Genomic DNA, 21,150 nt, shown 5'->3' on the forward strand with positions numbered 1-21,150 from the left:
CCAAGTCTAAGACAACAGAGTAGGTCCACTGTGGCTTTTAGTGATGAGGCAGCCCTCTACTGGTAGCAGTCCCTAATTCCTACCACATATTCTATTTTAAAATTAGACCTTTGATTTGTGGTAGCAATTCTTCAAACATTTGGGGTGGTGAACTCATTCCATGTAAACAGTAAGCATGATTCTTGCTGAGTCTCAATTTGGAATTTTTACTGCTTTTGTTAGTGTTTCTGCGTCTAAAAGCTTTGACCTCACCCATAAAAATTATAAATCTGTCTAGTGTACATCCTTGTACTACATCTGGCTAAACACAAGGAAACTATCTTTTTGGAAAAATAAAGCAATGCACACTTATAGTCATTCACATCAAAGCTTCCAGCCTGTAGCATGGGGGTCCAGCTGCCAGGACAGGCCCCTGCACCCCTGGCAGCGCTCCCAGGCGAGGCCTCAGCCTGCACCTTCCAAATGTCCCTCGCCTCCCGTGCGCTGCCACACACCAACATGCTGGTCTGCCTCCAGCACACTTTAGTCTAAGCACTTTTTTACATACAGAAGATTAGCATGTAGACAAAGTTTTCCTTTTAAGTTAGGTTTCTGCAGCTGAGTGCTATAATAAAGTAGTAATTTCTGATTTTACTTGGGTCTTTTCCGGACACTCCATAATTGCCTGATACCTAAAAATCTTGCATGTATTACTGTTTATTTCAATTTTCTGAATGATATCCTTTCAGGAGTTCCAGAGTTTTTATGGATAAAATATGGTACGATTTTTTCAAACGTACAAAATACACATTCACTGCCAATCCTGTCAAAAAAGATTACGAGTTACTTTCCTCATACTGGAAAAGAAGTGGAAAGAAAATGCTTGCACCGAAGTGGCTGACCAGCAGAGGGAGGTGCAGCCCTGCAGCCACCCTTTGGCAGCTGGGCACCCCCACACCATATTTAAGCAACATATGAACACACGATCCATCAAAGATCTCAGGCTCCTGCCTGGAAGCTGCATGTGACACCCTCAAAACCCCCTAAATGCACAAGAAACAACGATCATTAACGCACAGTTTAGTGGACTGAGTGTCCTCCTTGTCAAATCTTATTTCAGGTGCAGTGCGATTTTGGGGCAGTTATTCCAGCATCAGTTTTGTTAGCCCTTGCAACGTATGTGTATTTAGAGCACAAAACACGCCAATTTATCCATCTTAACGGATTTTCTTATGTTCATAATCTGGTAACACATTTCTATTTTTTTTTGGAGCAGCAGGGAGGTAGCTAAATACACAAAAGTGCAATTGCCGCCAGTGTTACTGGCAGCAGATTATGAAACCCACACTCAGGCTGACCAGCCTCTTCGCCTGGACTCACTCCGACTTCATGCAAGTTCCAGCATCAGAAATGCAGAAAGTCAAGTAGTAAAAGGTATCGGAATCCTAGTGACTTTTATGGGCCTACTTTGCTATTCACAACTTTTGGGTGTGCTTACCTAAAATCAGATTGTTCTCCTGCGTCCTGACTGCATGCTTTGCGTACTACCTCCACCTGCACCAACGTTTTCCTTCTGGAGTGATTCTTCCGGGAGTTGGAAATGAGCTGCTTGAGAAAAATCATGTCAACAGGCAAAGATGTTTACAAATGGCAAACGCAGAAGAAGAATGAGAGACAGTCCTTCACTAACTCAGAGAAAGTCTGGAGTAAATAAAGGTTTGCTACAGATAAAAGTCAACGTTCAGATACAACACCGATCACACAGCTTTCCAAAAGCTCCATCATGACACAACTGCCCTGAGCTGCACAGAGAAACGTGTGTGGTTGTGTTTACCTTGCTTGGTGAGTGTCTGCTCTCTCTGCTGAGGCTCCTACTGCACGTTCACTGCGATAAAAGCTTGTGACCACTGTTCCAGCATGAAATGACACTCAGACACATTTTACAAACAAGTCCTCATCAGGCAATAAAAACTCAGCCAATTAACCTGTTCAAGCTTACTCAGAACCAATGCCTGCAAGGTGAGTAACTCCAGATTACTCTCACACTTAAATGTGACTTTCTACCTTCATCTAGGCTGAAATTCCTTTTAAAGCTATTTTCAACATCCTCTCGCTGGGGTGTTCAGTTTTGCAAATCTAAGTACTTTATTCTAGATGCTCTACTTTATTTTTTTGCTGGCTGCTTTTACCACATCTGTATGTTTTCTGAACCTTTGCATGTTCTCTCAACTGGAACTGGCAGAAAATACAGCACCCTTGGCCAGGAGATTAAACTTTTATTTTTAATTCTTTCCTGGCCCTGTCAACAAGTTTGGTGCTGCTGTCACTTCATGGCAATTTAGAGCAATTCTTTGGCTTCCAGACAGTTTCGTTTTAAAGCTGCTCAAGTATAAAAAAAAGTCAACAGGCAGCTATATAATTTCTGTCATCAGACTTGTCTGGTCAAAAGGGTCTGCAGGGGTTGTCATGTGCAATCGCTTTGAGCAAAGAGCCCCCACAAATAAATACCTGCTGTTTCCTCCCCCATGCCATGCCTTGTCATTCGCTATGATGTGGACAAGTTTAGCCCAGTTTTGGATGATTTTTTCCACTGAAGTGGTGACTTGATCTTTCCATTACCGCGCACAACCCGCGTGAAGTGGTGCCACAGCCAGTGTCCCGATTAAAATAATAAAGCACGCGTGCACTGGGCCACGACTAAGAGGACGCACACACGCCTGTGGCTGACTGCTTTGCTTTTAAGTGCCCCTGCTACCTGGCAGCATCCCACAGAAGAATTTCTCTGATGCTTATTAAATTAATGGTCCCGAAAATGAATGTGCTAAGCAGGAAACTATGCAGTTCTAGCCGTTCTTGGGAGTGGCAGTAAGGCTTGGCTCTGGTTACATGGCCAGCAAGAAAACTTTGTGTGTCTCCATTTGCTTGACGGGTAAGACTGAGCACAGGCCAAGAATCACACGTAAATTATGAATTATCTTCCCCTACACACATTTTCCAAGAAGAAAAGCAGGACTGTGCAAGTCAGCACACCTAACCCAGCATGGGCTGATGGGAGGAGGTAATTGCAACTCCGTGCACCATCCTGAGCCAGTCTGAGTCAGATCCACACCAAACAACTACCAGAGGAAACAAACAGCACAAGGCAGCCACCAATATGATTGCATTTAGCCATCAAATAAATTGTCCTTGCACATTACTCCACAAAGCAGCTTTCTGCTCCCTTCTTACTGGTATGTTGTGCAAGTGGTCACCAGCTCCCCAGCCAAAATCACGGTCAGCACAGGACAGAAAGGAGAGGAATGAAAGAGCAGAGCCAAGCAGCCTTCCTTTCTTCCAGTTCTCAAAGGGCATGCTAGCTGCTGTTGCTATATTTCTGTTTTGTACCCTGTCTTCCTTCTACCTTCAAAAAACTGCCATGCCCTTTTCCCTCCCCCTTTTCCCAGCTGGTCACCCTCAGCTCTGCCTCACCCCAGCTGGTTTCCAAGCTCTTCATCACCAAATTAGAGTTGCTGGACCACTGCTAGGTCAGCTAACTATAACTTATTTTACCTCTGACAACCTCGCTGGTAATTCGGCACTCTCCATCTTTACCGAAGATCCAAGACTCCAGGTTTCCCTGCAAGATGCCCCACGCACGTGCTTTTCCTGCTTGTGACATCTGTGTGCACTTAGGCTTTCAGCCTAAGCCCTTCAGGGTAGAAGCCCGTTCAATTTTGGCACTAACGTTGCTCCAATATAGGCCAACACTCCCTCCACCAGAGCCTCTCAGAGGAACTCAAGCAGTCTGACGTGGGCACTACTTGCTCTGCTCTGTAATGCCCACGGCCACTTGAATGGGCACAGCTACCCTGGAGGAGCAGACTCCGTCACAGCGTCTCAGTTTCGGAGCCAGCGTCACTGCTATCTCCAGCCCCCTGTGGAATCTGTCTGCTTCTGTGAATACCGCAAGGTATTTCCTCTGCACCTCCGTGGGGTTGATTCACACCCACTGATGACTGTTTTCTAATAGAAGGTTAGTTACCACCCTTAATTACCATTTCTCTCATTGAAAGAAGGTCAAAGTTGTCAGACAAAATGAACCGGTAAAATGGACATCTGTTTTTGTCTTTTTTTAATGCTATCAACCAAAAGAGACAGCATCAGACCACTAGGCATGAAGTCATTACGAGAGGAAAAATGGGAAACGCATACCTACCAGGCATCCACGGCTTCCGAGACTGCTTGGCCCAGTAAAACATGCCCAAGTCTCATCAAAACAAATTGGACTTGGAAATACACTTCAATATTTGCTAAAGCAGTACTTAAAGAGTACCGATATCACTGTGTCAAGATGAACACCTGGATTTCAAACTTCAAGTTTAAAGCAATTAAAAATGTAGTTTTGACACCTTCCCTCCAAAGACGGTGATAAAATGAAGCCAGTGGCAAGTTCGTGTCATCGAATGCTTCAACCAGTTCAGCCCTTGTGCTGAGAAGGATGTTTGGCGCTATCACACATGGCACGACCACACGAAGCCTCAGCTACGGAGGTGACCTGCACCCCGCTGCTGGGCTTGGGTGGCTGTGCGTGACTGGAACAGAGGAGGTTAAAAAAAACCAGTTTCAGATCACAAAAACAATTCCCTCTCCCCCGGCTGCTTACTTTTCATTTCATCTTTACAGTTTTGACCAATATCCTTTTCATCTGAAGAATTTGAAGACAAGCAAGTCAAAATTCACTTTTTTAATTTATATATATATATATGTATGTATGTATCTATACACACACGTACACGGAGCAATTCATCCTCAGTACAGAAGAGAAACAAACAAAAGATCTGTGGCACAATTTCTTTGGAGAGTTTTTTTTCTTTTCTTTTTTTTTTTAAGCTGTATCACAGATCTGATTTTCATCTTTTTAAAGGACTACAAAAGGCCGCTAATTCTTATTCACAGAAGCCTCAGAGTGCAGATTCAGTGCTGAAGTACTTAAAATATACCCATCCCCTCCCCTGGTTTAGTTGCACATCTTTTCCCACAGGAGACTCTGTTCTGCGAGATGTCGAGTGTCCTCAGTATTCCACGAAGCTCTAAGACTCGACAGTACCCAGGCCACAGCTGGGTCCCAGCACAGGTGAAGAACTGCTGAGGGAGCGAGAACTGGCACGTTATTCCACAAGAGATGGGGACAACTTAACAGATTTAAGATCAATATGCCCCCTTCAGGCAACTTGACGATTGCTTTTTAAAGAATGTTTTCACCGAGAATTGCGGTGTTTTATCTATGCTCAGAGGTGAGGAGCAAGGGCGAAAAAACCCAACCTTGGATGGTAACACTGAAAACACAAATCACACGGCAATGACCCGGCAAGGCAAGGACAGCGCGGCCGACGGCTGAGCAGATGAGCAGCAGTTTGAGCGCGATGCCATGATTCACGTGCAGCCTGGAGACCTGACAACATCACCCTTGCCTGCGCTCACAGCACTATAATAAGCATTCGCTTAACAAAGAAAACACCATTCAGGAAGCCCATCTGCCTTCTGCCCTCATTCCCAGATTATGTCTCGCTGATCCCCAGTTCCCAGGGCTTTCTGAACAACAAAACAAACCAAAAACCTTACACAAAATGCTAACTAGCTCTCTGGGCATTTCTGAACAGCGAGGACAGCTCACGAATAAGAGTTCAGAAGCTGCCGCGCTTCCTACAGCAAGCAAAAAGGTGTACAGGTTTGGGGAACTTGAAGAAAGGCCTTGCAGCTGCAACAGATCACGCGTGGACTGACACGCACATGCAAATGTTAAATCAGAACAGAAAAAAGATACCAGTTGGGCTGCAGCTTTGCTTAACAGAAGTGGACAACATTGCTGTATTGTTACGATGAAACATTGGACCCAAAAAAACCCCTCAGCAATACTGAGCAGGAGAGGAAAAAGCCACCAAGAATTCCAGGAACCGTGCACCTTTGCAAAACGCATTGCCAAACACAAGCGACAACATGGTGCGGTTGTAACACGTACACATCCTTGTTTCAGGGACACAGAGAGTTTATGGAAACCAATTCAGAAATGCTGATGACGGCCTAGGAATACTGTTGATGTCGGGGAGTGACAGTGGTTCCTAAAAGTGCAATTACTACAAAGAAAGCACAGGCTGCCAAAGAGAGATTTTAGCGCTTGGAGACCAGGATAGGGTTGAGAAGCTGCAAKCAACCTTTAAGGCAGCTGTTTGGCTGGAAATAATGTAAGGGTAAGCAAGGTCAAAGGGAGAAAGAAACCTAATCTATAACGTATAAAAAATCTCAAAATAAATTAGACATGGTTTCAAAATTAGGTTTGGTCAATAAATAAACAATCAAACATTATTGGAAAACCACCCCAAAATATTTTACCTGATGCTGGCTGCCAGTCCCAAGACCTCCCATGCCGCCTTCACCCCTCCACAGCTTTTGGGCCCTTTCCCTACCRACGTGCCGTGTCTCCTTCCGCACTGCGCGGCTCCTTGCCCTCCCCGCCTCCATCACTTTGCCCCCAGGGCAGTCTGATACGTAGTGTGGAAAACCTACCTTTCGGGGACTACAGCGGGAGCCAGGAGGAGAGGAAACGGTGCGCCAGAGCACGCGAACGAGCCCTGAAGAAAAGGCTCCCTGCAGGAAGCACAGCTGCTTTTCAGCTACCCCTCTCACCCCACCAAAACCAGAACCAAGCCAAACTCGCAGGCATTTAACCCACACACCCTAGGCATATATAGCCGCAACCAGAAGCGATCTTCACACAGTCTTTTTCTTACCCTACGTGAATCTTTTAACTAGCCTCCGGCCAACGTGGTTTCACGCTGCTTGAAAAAAAACCAATTGCAATGATTTTAGTCCCAGTTCCAGCTTGCGTGAGTAAATGCACCAGCAGGCTCCTCCAGTCTGTTTGGTAGCTAAAATCACACCAGATGCTCACCTGGGGATGTTTCACATTTCGCTTTTGATAAACTATGTTTTCTTTCTTTTATTCTTACTTCAATACCAATATTGCCATTGGGATTTTAAGTGTGCAGTGAAAAAGTGCATTGACCTAAAAAGAGTGTATATTTCTATATACAGTATCTGTAACAGCAAGATATCTAGTGAGTATTAAAACAGGTTTCAGTATCTTCTACAATTTACATACTATTTAAAAAAAACCCACATCCATAATTAGCAAATAGTCTTAGGTGCAACGCGTGTCGCAAAAAGGACCTGAATTATACACATGAATTATATCACAATAGTGCATAGAGATATGCAAAATCATTCTTCCAAGGAACAGTTACATTTTTCAACACAAAACAAAGTAGAAAAATACCCCAATGAGAAGTATAAGGCCATTGCCAAGAGATCACCTTACACGACCAATGAGAAGTAGAGCCACTACAGGAAATAAAATCCCAAAGGAGCACTCGGGCCAGCTGGCAAAAATCCCGAGACGGTCAGTACTCTCCTCCTCCCCAGGTTTCAGAAATGTAATAACAAACTGTATATGAGCAGATCCGCCTCCTATAACTAAGCCTTGCAACATCTTTATGGCACATGCATAACAGTACACTTGAATCACAGTTTCTGCCTTGTATTCTTATTTCCTTATTTAACTTGTCAGACTGCATGAAACAAAACTGTAGATTTTTCCTCCAAAAAACCCCCAAAGCCGGTCTCTATCGGACATTATTTGCCAGTTTGAAAAAGAGACCCCAACACACCCCCGAATCCCTCTCACTAGGATACAAGGCAGATGTCTGTGTGTTGTGACTCTCCTGCCACTCTGAGCCTCTAGATTTGCACCCATTCGTGTTCCTAAAGGAAAGGCCGAGAAGTGACAAACACGGAAAAAATTCAAACAATGACTTCTCGTACAGAAATTTATACTCAAACCTAATTCAGAAATGAAACACTAAGACCGTTCAGAGAGAAGAGGCAAATTACAATTTCTCTACAAGAAGCTGAGAACATGAGGACTCTTGCAACAACGCTTCACGAATAGGCTACTTCATTTATTGTTTATTACCCCATATGCATGAATCAATCATTTGGGAAATTCCATCACACACAGGGCAGAAAAGGTTATTTACAAGAGGGAGATGCACCCCCCAAAATAAATTTAAGATGTACAGATTTATAATGGGAACCAAGAGGGAGCGGAGAGGACAAAAACAAAAACAAGGACATTGCAGCCAGACTTTGACTTTCAGTTACAGAAGAGATCTACATCTCCACCTAGGTGGGGCTTTTCAACTATTAAATAAATGGCATCTTAAAAATAGAACATTTGACAATTTAAACACACGTATTATTTCTTCTAAATAAATATTGCATGGAAATGATGCTGCTTTGCTACCATAGCCTCCTTCTTTCCTTCTGGGACTCAACCATCACCTTTGTTTTTCCTTTGATTCCTGGGTTTGCTTCCTAATGGCAAATGGTATTTCCCCCACTCTTTTTGGGGGGCCTGACCAGGCCCCACTGAAAACTATGGGCATCTTTCCTCACCCTTCGTGGGCCTCTGACCTGGCTCAAGGTTGAAACATGATGGCTTTTTAAAAATTAGCTATTATTTACATGGTCTCTTCTACAGACTAAAACAGAACGTAGCTTCATGGTTTGCAGCTTATCACAGATGCTTCCAGAGCCCACTCCTCACTTTTGAGATGAGATCCCCAAAACGAAACCCCCTACGCACGCTGTGCTGGCTGCCTGTGATCTTGTTTCTGACCGCCGCCAAGGGGAGCTTGCTGACGGCTGCCCTGGGAGCGGGAGCGGGCCTTGCACAGCCACCGCTGCAAGGCAACGGGCCACGCACTGCGTTTTCCCCCACCGCCCAAACCGTCAAGAAGCAAATGGCAGCAGTGCATCTGCAGTAACCGAGTCTCTCCTTGCAGCCCTTGCTTGCCCAGCTCCCTTGAATAAGCTTTCCCAGGAGCAGAGCAGGACATTAGTGCTGCCCAGGTACCAAAGTGCTCAAGAGGCAGGGGAGGAGAGGTCCCCGGGGACCTGCGGCCGGAGAGCCGCGTGCTCCTGCCAGGCCAGCAGGCAGCCACAAGCACTGCTTCCCAGGGTGAGAGCACCTTGCCGAGGCGGCTCCGATGGGACAGCAGCGGCTGAACGGCAAGGAACCAGACCCGGCAGCAGGGAGGCAGATAGATGGGCAGGTGCAAAATGGAAGTACCTGGATGATGAGGGTCCCTATTTCACCTTACACTTACCCCTAGTGCTCTGCTGCATTTCTTGCAGACTCCCATACTGATTTTCAAGATCAGTAAAGCTTTCTACCTTCCTTCCTCCTCAGCTGACAATCCTAAAACTAGCCTTATTTAAGTCAGAAGAAGATATCAATCCGCTGGTCTGTAATCCAGCTCGTTACAGTCAGAACAGCGGCTCCAAAGTGCACATTGAAACTTGAATTTTGTTTGCCATTCCCACACTTCCTGAGAATAAAACAGTTAATACAGAACCTCTGCCCATGCATTTACTCAAAGCAGTTGTTCCTCCTGAGAGGAGGTGCGTGTGTGGAGTTTCATAAGTAAAACTGGGGGAGAAATATGGACTTTCCTTCCACTGGTTAGGATAGCTTATCCCTGAAATGCACTAAGGCTTTTAGTAAAGTGAACGTAAAAGGACAGTTCCTTTAAGATCTGAGGAGACACACCTGGGATCCCGAAGGCCCTCTGCCACCAGAGGAGGTAAGAGGAGAGCTCTCGGTGCCGACCCCACGTGAAGTGCTGGGGCTCCCCAGCTCCAGCAAGGCTCTCCCACATGGTGCACTCCTGCCAGTGAAGCCTTCCCGGAGGAAGCAACTTTTAGAAATTCAGAACTTTTGGTGATATCTGCTATCAGTTTTCACGAGCCTTAAAACTGCGACCAAATATTTTACAAAGGGGGTACTGCTGTACTGCAGCACACATGTTCCTCCATCCTGAAATTATGTGGAAAAGGGAGCTAATTCACTGGAAATATTTTCTTTCCTGTAAGCACAACTATTCTGTGACGCCATCCTGCTCTTCACCACTCCCACTGGTCTGTCAGAAACGGGGTGAGGGGTGCAAGAGGGGACCAGAGAGCTAAGGCACACTATTAGGTATGAGGATGGCAGAACGCTGTTGTAATGCAACAGGAAATCTTTGGGTAAAGAAGGGTGCCATCTTACTGAACATGAGAATGCTGTGGATACGTTCTTCACTGTTATTGCTGTCTGCAAAACCACCATTTCAAAAATGCAGCCCCTGACAAGGAAGAAATGCTTGCAAACAGCTAATGATTCCCTTTTGTGTTCCCTTGAAGATGGATTCCTAAGTTGCTGGGCCCAACCTGTAGCTCAGTTGAGAAAGAGCACACGAGTTATCTCCCACATGAATGATGTAGTACTTCAGTACCAAATCCTGCTCTTAGATATTCACCAAGACCAGCGATGGTTGTGGGCAAACATCCAAAGGCAAAATTTGTTTTATGTTCCACATTCAGCAACTCAGTCCCACCTTAAGTAGAAGCAATTCCTCCCAATTTAAGCTCTAAGACTCAGAATCATGTCCAAACTATCACAGTGACCCCATATGGCTGTCTTCCATCCCGCCATCCCCCCCCCATCAAAACCGCAAACAGCAATCAGACGAGGAGTCAGCCCTCAGTGGGAGTGATGTTCCTCCACCACAGAAGAGACACGGAGCTTTCCCTAACCTCACCTGATAATTCCTCCACCGCAACTGTGTTTGGCTTACGAGGCTTAAACTAAGCAAGACCATAAGTGAAATCGTTCTAGTGTTAAGGGCGCGCGTGTGCATGAGTGCATGGCAAGGAAGAAAATCAAAGCAACGATGATTTAAGAAGTGAACTTGCAGCACTGAAGGCAGTGGTTTCACTCGCTTCTCAGTAGAGCAGCTGGCTGAAAAATGCAAGAGGGTGAGGTTGGAAAGCAGGCAAGGCAGACCACTCTGCCATTTTTATTTTAATGTAATGCTGTTCGGTGCTGATGAGGATTCGTCCTCCCCTTGCTCTGTCATCTGAGAAACAAAGAACCAGCATTATGGTTTGCATCTGTGTTTGCAAAAACACTTCTCTGAAATTTCTTCTGGGCACACAACCGTTGCAGACTGCAGGATGTTGCATAATAACTTCTGGAGGCAAATTTCCTTCTTGTCGGCACTTCTTCATGTGTGATTATTGTCCTGCTGGTTATTTGTAATAGAAATGTTTATAGACCATCAATACATTGAGCCACTCAGACAATTCATTGCACTTCGTCGTTTTAAAGGAAGGCATCATCAACTCTGAGGCCTTCCTCCATCTCTTCTTTTTCAAGGCAGCAAAGTGCTACCCTAAAAGCTCAGTTCAAAATTTTTCCAGTGTAACCAGATCCCTTCCATCTTGATTTATCTTCCCTTGCAGGTGCTTTGTATCCAATGATTCAACAAGCCAGACTGTTTCTGAGGCTTCCAAAGTGCAAAAGAGTTCAAGGTATTTCACCACCTTGAGCACCAGTTAAGGCGTATTTGTTTCCAGTCTCAGCCACTGTAAACCCTGTCTAGTGTAGTGTACCAGTTCAGTCATGCTACTGTTCAGTGCCAGAGTGCACACCGCTGTGCTGAGTTCAGCAAAAAACTCTAGAAAAAGGGGAGGGAGAAAGAAAACGGTTGGTTTTCACACAACAGGCACATCCGAAAGACAGAAGTGCAATAGAGAGAAACAACAGCAACATACTTTCAGTGAGGAAGTCTGATCAAACACGTTAATGTGAAAGAGCATCAATACTAGAAGGCCGAGAAGTGTAACAAACCTGCAAGACACAGCGTGCACGAGGAAAACCGCCTCGTGCCCACGCAAATTGAACCTCCTTGCATTAAAAAAAAAAGTTAAGATTTCACAATAAGTGTTCGAAAATTTGGGTGTTCATATCCAGGTCTCCCACCCACATGCTTCCTACAGGGCTCGACTCAGACCTACCCAAGTCGTAGGGGTGAGGGAAGGAGGGAAGCCTGCAAGCCCGGGCACACTGCCTACTCCAGCGCAGCTGCCGGCTGACACCCCTCAATTATGTGTGCATGATCAGACATTTTTTCCACAGATTTTAAATAAGCCAGATTTGAGTGCTTTTCTGAGCGATGCCTGGAAGCACACATAGCTGTCATCACGCTCGTCCCCATCCTTCATCCCCAGGCCTTGGAGCCATCACAGCTTCTCAGCAGAACAGGTTTAAAAATGTTGTTTTACGTGGGCAAAACAGCATACTCCCTCCTCAATCTCATGCAAAGAAACCTCGACCCACTAGATGTGAAAACTTTGGAAAAGAGTTCACCTCACACGAGGCAGATACCTCGTACAGCTCAGACAAGGTATGGCCAAGTTGCAAGTCTTTGATTTCAGTTGCTCGCAACTGGACACGTCAGGCAAATTTAACAACAGTGTTACTATCCTGCAGCCCACTTCCAACAAACTGTTCCCCTTCTGGCCTGGGAAGCAGATGCTTCGTGCAGCGTCGAAGCCTGGCAGGAGGTGATGGACTTCTGCACCTATGCAGGCAACGCAGCAGGGCCGAGCGCTGGCAGATGCCTGCTGCACGTCCTGCTGAGACAGCAAAGCACACCCTGCTCTGCACTGCCAACAATCCATGCAAGTTAGAGTAAATTACATGAAACTGTCAGATCTTTTTCTTTTTCAGTCATCTTTCCAAGATGTTACTACATGGCCCACCTTCCAGTTACATGGGCCTGTCCCAACCCCTCAGTTTCTCCAACCTTGGGCATAAGCCCAGGTGAGAATTTCTTCTTGTCTGTGCAAAGACCTCTTCAGAAGCAGGGGGTGTAACATTTTCACTCTCAAGCTTTCCACTTGCCCCCGATTTTCCTGCTTTTGTTTACAAAATGGGTATCCAGTCTGTCCACCAGGAACAGAGGATCTTTGCAGGAGCTGTAAGCAGAGAGAGAGGGTTCAAAACCACAAGCCGGGGCAGTCAGAAGATAATTTTATCCGTGAACACGGCAGAGTTTGGATTTAGAGTGACTCCACATTCACGTTTGCAACCTCAGCTTGTCCTCTCTGAGGAAGACTTGAGGCCAGAAGACAACCTGTTAGAGCGTCACAATCCACAGCACTATTCTGAATTACCATGTTGAGCTGGGTCCTGTCCTGGAACCATCTACTTGTGGACCCAGAAGAAAGCATTTTAACTCCGCAGAAGTGACTCAGAAACCAATTAAAACTAACTGTTTTCCGCTAACTTGAGACTTCCCTGTTTAAGGGAACCTGATGGCTGAAAGCCACTGTTGCTTTTCTGTTCTTCTTATATGCTATGAATAGCATAAAAGCGTCAAGGATGTGGCCTTTTAGTTTTATGTATTCACTCCCCCTATCTTTTGGCATCTGTACGTTACACTGAGTATCTTAAACTTCCAAATCTGAAACTCCTACACCAACCCAAACAGTCAAAACAACTGCTAAACCTCTACGGGTATTTGCTGTTTTCCTGCACAGATATACTCCTTCGGGAATACGTACTACCCTAGTAATCATTCACCCACATTAAAATAACAACATAGAACAGGTTTTGAGTTTAGTCTTGATTGATGCAAGATTGTTCTCAGACTGCCCTCCCACGGGTTTTCCTTGGTGACTCATTCACTTTCTGGCTTATCAGCAACATATGCTGCTCCTTATATTTGTCAGTCTTTAATCAGCCTTTTGAGGATATAGTCCACAATATTACGCTTGAATTGCTGCTGTGAGCACAATTTTGCTCAGAGGACAGCCAACAGTTACTTTATTCAAAGGTGACTCGCAAAACCTTTTTGGGTTTCAGCCCAAGCTGCCCGATTAGCATGCATGTTTTTACAGCCTTCCAAGAATTTAGGCAGGCATATCATACATTTTCTTTTTCAAGTTTGTCATGGAAATACATCCCTTCACCTTCAGTAGCTCAAAAAACCTCACCTTTTAGAAAAATTACACTATAACTTCATGTGGGATGGCACATTACAGTCTGAACTGCACCCATTCTGAGGGCTTTTGCTTATTCACCATTGTATGTACCACATGATAACAAAACAACATTTTTAACAACAAAACCATAAAAGAAAAGAAATAGCAGCAATTATAGGAAATGTTACTGGCAAATGCTTGTCACGGGCCCAGCAGGGACTCCAAGTCAAGTGTTGCTCGCTTACTCTCCTAAGGAGAAAAGCCAGCTTCACAGCTTTCAACACAAAAACTCTGACAGATAAAATGAAACCCAAGGCCACAGACCACAAAGCTTTTGTAAAGAAAGGGAACCAACTCAGAAACACAAGCCCCCCCAAAAGGAAAAAACGAACATTAAAAAAAACCCTTATACTTCTCATGTTACCCTGAAATGAGCTGGGTGCTTTCCACCACTTGATACCCTTGTCCCTTAGCTCTTAGATGTCTGAGCAGGCCAAGACAACCTTTTAACTGGAACACTCACTGAAGTACCGCCATAAAATATCTCCACCAATAACCTGCCAATATGCCCCAGATGTCTTGGTTACTTCAACTATTCAAGACTTCGATCTTTACATCTGGTGTTTGCTTACCTGAGTATTAGGATTTAAGCAAGTACATACATGCAAGCACAATACATTAAGACAGAGAAGCCAACGGGAAAAACCTTACCCTTATTCTTCCTGGCCAGGGCATCAGCCTGTTCCCAAATATCATACGCATAGAGGATATAGGAAGTGATGTTGACATAGGAAGAGGTGATGCTTGGGATATTAAAGGGGACGCTGACTGAAGAGCCAATGCTGTTGCCACCACAGTTGCTAGCATTTGATCCTGGCTGAGAACTCACAGAACTGGCAGGAGAGGGCATTGGAGAAAGAGGAGAAGGCGTGCCTGTGCTTCTGCGGGAGAGAGAAACACCATCATGAACACTTAACTTTGAAGTTAAATATCTTGCCACAGGCCAATCTCCTGCCAGGAGGTATCTGGTGTCATCCAGACCTGCACTATGAAGTGGAGTATTGAAAACTGAGATGCGTTCAGCTACATAACACACCGTTGTCCTCGGAGTGCAAGGCCACAATTTTTGAAGTGATGTGCAACTCTAAGGACTCCTCTTATGACAAAAAAAAAAAAAAAAAAGAGGGACTAGACCTCAGAAAATGCCACCCATCCAGCTTACAAAGTCTGTAACTACTTGTGGAAGTCTTACCCACATTCCCTATATAGTTTGCCTAACAAATTCCATTTTAGGCATGCTTAAGTTGCCCAGATATGGTGTCGTGAGATTTCTGAGAGATAGTCAAAGCAGTTGGGTCAGCTTAGGCATATTTATTCACAGAACTGGGAAAGCTACCTGTGGTCAGCTCACCCATCCTCTGGACGCAAGCTGGCTTCCTTACATCACTTTCCTAATTCTAAGTTACTCAAATAAGAGGGCTCCACCACCGCACTGGGAGACAATTTAGATACTGCTAAACTATACTGTGCAAAGTGGCAGAAAAACAACTGGAATTTCAACAGCAATATTAAAGTCCAAATAAGCATCTTTTAACAATTAAGTTAAAAAGGGACAGATGTGAAGCTAGGTATCTGTCTGCCAAATGCAATTATCACAATACACAGAAAATAAATTCTTACACATTGTCACAAAAATGCACTTGGCCACCTCAAGATATTTCCAATTAGCACATGCAAGTATTGCATGAAATGCAGGCCCAGTTTTTTAAGCATCAGGCCAAACACTCTTATGTGCCATTGTTCCTTTCACTTTTGCTGTCACATATACAGCAACACTGCTGCTGACACACAAAAAATGACAAAATTTTCAAAAATTAAATTAGAAAGTGACTTTTTAAAAAAAAACAGTGGATAAGCTAATGAGAAAATATTGAAGTATCACTTTAAAGTTATGCTACCACAGAGTAAAGGCATATTCACACAGGACAGCGGCCAAGGAGATGGGGATGCACTTACAAGTCCTATGGGGACAGAATTCCATTAGGTCTCCATGGATCTGAGACATCTAACAGAACAAGGATGAAAACTATAGGCGCTGTCAGAGAAGCACATTGACAAGATCTTCCCTGTTCCTCTGAGCCTGCTTCTTTGGTGGAGAACAGTTCAGTATGATATGCAGTAAATCTTTGCATCTTGTACCAAAAACAACTCTTTCAAACTGAGATGACAGCAAAGCGATAGCTGAAATATATTCATGCCCCTGACAATACGATTTCTGTCTGTGAGATAGAGAGGGAGCTGTGAGTCACTCAAATACAGCTTGCAACTCAAATACTCCGGCTACTACTTTTGCTCACAGCTTTATTGACATACTACAACATACCTATTTTTTAATCTTACCTTGCAACACATGGAGAAGGTGCTTGTGTTACTCTGGAAGAACTCTGCAGCAAAGAACAGAATTGTTAGATTTGGGTTTGACAACCAACATCAGTAGCTATCCCCATCTGTTAAGCTGGTAGCCTAATAATATACATGTTCTACCTTGAAGTGGTCATTGAGGATCCTGGAATACTTTATTGCAGTGTCTTTTTTGTAACGAAACATTGCCATGTGCAGAATGGACTGGCAGCGCATGCTGTGAACAGAAACACCAGAGAGTCAGCGCTCACATCTGCCTGCTGCCCGCTTGGCAGTAATTAACCTTGCAGAACAGGGGCAGACACATATCAACTTTATTTCAAATTCAAGAAAGCTCAATCTCTCCTCCTTCTGCTCATCATAAAGACTGTGAAAAAAAATCACATGAGAGGAAAAAACAGTGGAAGGGTCACATCTGCTATTTTACAGAAACAGGTGCCCAGCCTCTTATAGGTGCCATGGGCCCAGTGTGCCCCCATCCAGAAGTGCCTCAGCTATGTTCAATTGCAGCTTCTGTTACACAGCTCAAACGTGGACAGCCAAATTTCATTCTTTCACCTTAGGTGAAAGCCCTTATGCATTCTCAAGTTACCAGCAGATCAAATTTTAGAGCCTTCACCTTCCACGTGTGGTCCCTTGTGATATTCCAGCTCAGCTTAGAGATGTTTCAGTTAGCTCTGGTTTTTCTATCATTTTGTTTCCTTGCAAAATTTTGCTTCCCATTTAACTCATTCCTTCACCCCTGAAGGTCTTTCACTCCAGCAAGTCCAAAACCAGAATATGAAGGCACAGAAAAGCAGTTACGTACCATAACACAGCAAAGATTTTTTCATGTGAAGATGCTGAGGAGTCCATAAAGGATTTTAATGTCATTATGAATCTAAGGAAACAAAATTAACAGAATCTTGTCAGCTACCAGGGCTCTGAAGTCACACTATTTATAATGTAGTGCATGCCACTGGTCCATAAGGGGTGACCCCTTATGCCATTCACTCTCCTAACACACTAATTAACAGGCAACATCCCTACAAATAGATGCCCCCCCCAAGGGCCAGCTACAGATCTGGGGCCCAGAAGAGGTATCCACCTTACTACAGGTAAACTATTAATTCAAGCGCTTCTGGCCAAGACAGACATCTTGGTGGAAATCTTTTGGCAAAAAAACTTTTGGAAAAAAACAAGCAAGCAAAATTTATTTTTGAAAACAAAGAAGCAAAAGTCTTTTGGAAATACAGTCCATCAAAACCAGAAAACAAACTTAATGCAATTTAAAAAAAAAAAAAAAAAGGCTGAAGTCCACCATGAAAGGCAACTCACAGCTGTTTCAGCCAGCTCTAAGGCAAAAAGTTGAGTCAGCCCTTGTAAATACTCACATAATCCCAAAGTTCGATATAGATAAAAAGACACCTGTTTCTTTTCTCTCCAGTATATGGTTCCTTGGGCGGCATTACCTGTGTATGTCATGACTATCACAGTGATATCTACTATAGCTGTGAAACACAATGGGGAAGCCTGCTATAAAAACTCCAGTAAAATGTACTGGTGGAGACATACATAGAAGAAACCAATATCATCTGCCTTCAATCAAACTGCAAGACCTTTAAAGGTACACTGTTCCATACACTACATTGTTGTTTTGTTTTTTTAACTGAAACACTGTTGATTCACATGCAATTGCAACTTTGAAACCAAATAAAGCCAAGGCTCCTTCGTGTCTGTGAATGTCTTGTCCAGTATTCACTGGTGTACCTCAGCTGTAAGGCTCAAATCCTGAGCAGCGCATGGTACCTAATTCTTGTGATAAGCAATGCTGAAACACTTCAAAAGATTTGGTTCTGGTGTCTTTGGATGGTCTGTCTGTCCTGTGTGTTTGTACGGCAACCAGAACTCTGCTCCATGATAAGAATCCGCAGCTGCCACCGTCACAACCAAACACCACAACCAGCCCTTCCCCTCCAAACGTGCCATGCGACCAGCAGGCTTCTGCAACCACTTACTTGATGAGATCTATGGTGTCAGCGAATATGCTGTAAGCTGATTTTGGTGCTGGTGCATCCGATTCCACGGCAATCCCATATTCAATGAAGGAAAGAGCAGCATCCAAGTACTGAAAGGCCTTTCCAGTCTTGTCGGTCTGTTGGGAAGAAAACTCTCATTTTTAGACTATGTGAAAAGCTATTTCTCTCAGGGTACTTGAACTCCTTTTCTCTCCCTAGAGAGGCAGAATTTGTAGAAAGAAAAAGATGCAAGTAAGGCCTCCAAATGGTATTTAAAGGGTTCTCAGCAACTCTTGTCACAGGGAAAGTGTCCCTGACTGCTTAACGGCGAAAGGCATCTGTCCTCTCTTGTTGCCACCCTTCAAGGTCTCAGCCTGTAGGCTTCTCTTTAGGAAATACGACAGACAGGACCATTCCGCTACAATACTTTCTGTCCTCACCAAGCTACATTTGTAGAGCAGACCAACTTCTCAACCTCTCCAAAATGTACCCTGCAGTAAAAAGTGCTAACTCCCCTTCCTCCAGCTCTCAGTCTGGGTCCTGGACAAGAAAAGCCCTGTTTTCAACCATGCTAACATTATAGGTGTTATGGTGGCAACTAGACATCCCTCTGTGCTAAACAGCATGTGCTTTAAGAGTCCTAAAGTGACTCCTCTGAGTACACCTGTCCAAATAGTTGGAAAAAAACACAAGGGTCCAAATGCAACCCAGCACTTCTGTAAAAGTGCAGGTGATGCCAGATTTACAAACAGGTCATGCAGAGCTGCTAAATGAGGTCCCACATCAGCTTTATGTGCTCTGGCTATCTGGGTCTCTTCTGGAGTAATTCTTTTCTTCTGATAATTTAGTATCCTCACATTCTTTGGATATTACTGCCTGGTCTTGGAGGCCTGCCTCGTGGCAGGCAGATGGGGGCTTCCCACTGCAATATTCACTGTGATCCCAGGGCTCTTCACACCCTCCCTTGAAATATAAAATAAGGAGAGGGAAGATCTCTCTCTGTTTTACCTCCCTGCCCACTCTCTTTAAGGCTGCTACAGGAGTCTTCTTCCTAGAGGAATCTTCTTTCAAAACTTGAGATCTTGTTTTATATTCAAATTAAGTATTTGGAAGAGACTCACAATAGCTTTCATTTGGTTTGAAATCTGTCCTGCTGTGAGAAAAAACTCCTGCATTTACCTTTACTTAAAAAATACAGTGCTTAAACAACGAAGTTTCAAAGGAAGTACTTTGGTGCATTTCTTCAGTGTGCAAGGATGTTTACTCTTACAGAACTTAGAAAGCTTGAACAAGATTTACCTGCTGTTTAAACAGAGACCCTCACAGATTACCACCTCCACAATCTGCACACGCACGTCCCACGACTTCATATGCAAACAGATGACAGCACAGTCAAATGGTATTGCTGACCTCCAACGGGAGCTGGATGTGGTATCAGCACATACTAACATTATCATCTGACTAGCTATATATTTTTGCAGGAACATGAAGATACCTTACAAACATGAGGGTTTTGCAGCCAAAACTCCTTCTGCAACTGTGAGTACTGAACCTTGAAATGATTCTTACACACATAAAACTAGTTTTCTTCTGATTTACTTATATGCCTTGACTGCAAATTTATCTCACTGGACTTCACTCCCCAGTTGGCACTGCACAGAAATTTGTGGGGACAACTAAATTCATACAAGCAACTGTCAGCAAGAGAACCTAAGAGGAAACTAACATATGATATTTTCAATGATGTGAAGAGAAGAAACTTCAATCTTCTATTTTTTAAAAAATCAATATTTTATGGCAAACGTTCCTAACAGTGTCAGCTGTTTGATTATTGGAGAAGTACAGATCTGGCAGAGTATACTGATCAGTAAACGTATTAGCTTTACAGTCACTCTGCATGTCTAGAACAGTGCGGTAGAGCTGAAATAAATATCATAGTTTCTTCCTGCTTCCTGTCCTCTTGTGCAGTGGCTGGACTAATGCAATGGTGTCTTCTTATCCTCCCACTTAAGTCACTGGCCTTACACGGCCATCCGTCTCAGGGTTGATCCTTCCACTCTAAGACCTAGTCCAAGCTCAGGCTGTTGTCTGTGAGCAACCACAGTAACAAGCCCAGCTTATCCAGACCCCAAATCTCTACATCCTCAGAGAAATGACAGAGATGATCAAACATTTCTTCCTCACTAGAACAAAAAATTCTCATAGAAAGTGTATCCTAAAACCCAGCAGAAAGCCTATAGCTGTGCCTACCTTCCCACTCCTCAGATATCAGTAAACTCTGCTCCTTCAGACTCTCCACACTTTCTCTCTGCTAAAGCCATCTCCCCGACAGCTCTGTGCACACAGACAAATGCTTTTCATTCTGCAGTATTTTTCTGACCTGCCTGCTCTCGGCTTTCACAAAATGAGATTTCCAAAGGCAAACCTGGGTGTTCTCATCTGGGAAACTCTTGTCTTGCCTTCCTGTCCTGTTCCCACTGAATTTGCAGCTGGAAAGCTGCAGCAAACATTTTACAGCTCCTGGATTGAATCCTCTCAGTGACAGGATTACATTATTAGTTCCCTGGAGATTTAGACTGTAGATTACCACTAGATCTTAACAGTCAACAGCTGGACAGCCTTTAAAGGCTTGGCATTGTTTTTTTCAGTGGGAAGAATTAGCAGGAAAACAAGGCAATTGTCACTTACAGTGTAAAAGAGTTTAAAAATTATTTCCAGAGATGAAAGGAACTCGCTCTGTAGATACCTATGCTATATTTTGGCACGAAAGGCTGAAAGCGACAAAAAAGTAAAACCTCTCACTTTATTTTTTCAGGTAAATGTCAACTGGCAACTGTAGATTACCTGA

The 21,150-nt window shown here is 44.1% G+C and overlaps 1 protein-coding gene across 4 annotated transcripts in view; it reads right to left on the reverse strand.

Moving 5' to 3' along the window:
- Positions 1 to 4,687: 4,687 nt before the first annotated feature.
- Positions 4,688 to 21,150, reverse strand: part of AFF1 (AF4/FMR2 family member 1) — a 107,786-nt gene continuing 91,323 nt past the window's right edge. For all 4 annotated transcript variants that reach the window (XM_026068456.1, XM_026068453.1, XM_026068455.1 and 1 more), the window contains 6 exons: positions 18,303 to 18,439; positions 17,114 to 17,185; positions 16,429 to 16,522; positions 16,285 to 16,328; positions 14,596 to 14,825; positions 4,688 to 11,573 (listed from right to left, as the gene is read on the reverse strand). In XM_026068456.1, the coding sequence (XP_025924241.1) occupies positions 11,452 to 11,573; positions 14,596 to 14,825; positions 16,285 to 16,328; positions 16,429 to 16,522; positions 17,114 to 17,185; positions 18,303 to 18,439 (699 nt within the window). In that variant the 3' untranslated portion in view covers positions 4,688 to 11,451. The remainder of the gene's footprint in view (positions 11,574 to 14,595; positions 14,826 to 16,284; positions 16,329 to 16,428; positions 16,523 to 17,113; positions 17,186 to 18,302; positions 18,440 to 21,150) is intronic.

The sequence above is a fragment of the Apteryx rowi genome, unplaced genomic scaffold, assembly GCF_003343035.1.
Source record: "Apteryx rowi isolate R43461 unplaced genomic scaffold, aptRow1 scaffold_270, whole genome shotgun sequence".
Taxonomy (NCBI): domain Eukaryota; kingdom Metazoa; phylum Chordata; class Aves; order Apterygiformes; family Apterygidae; genus Apteryx; species Apteryx rowi.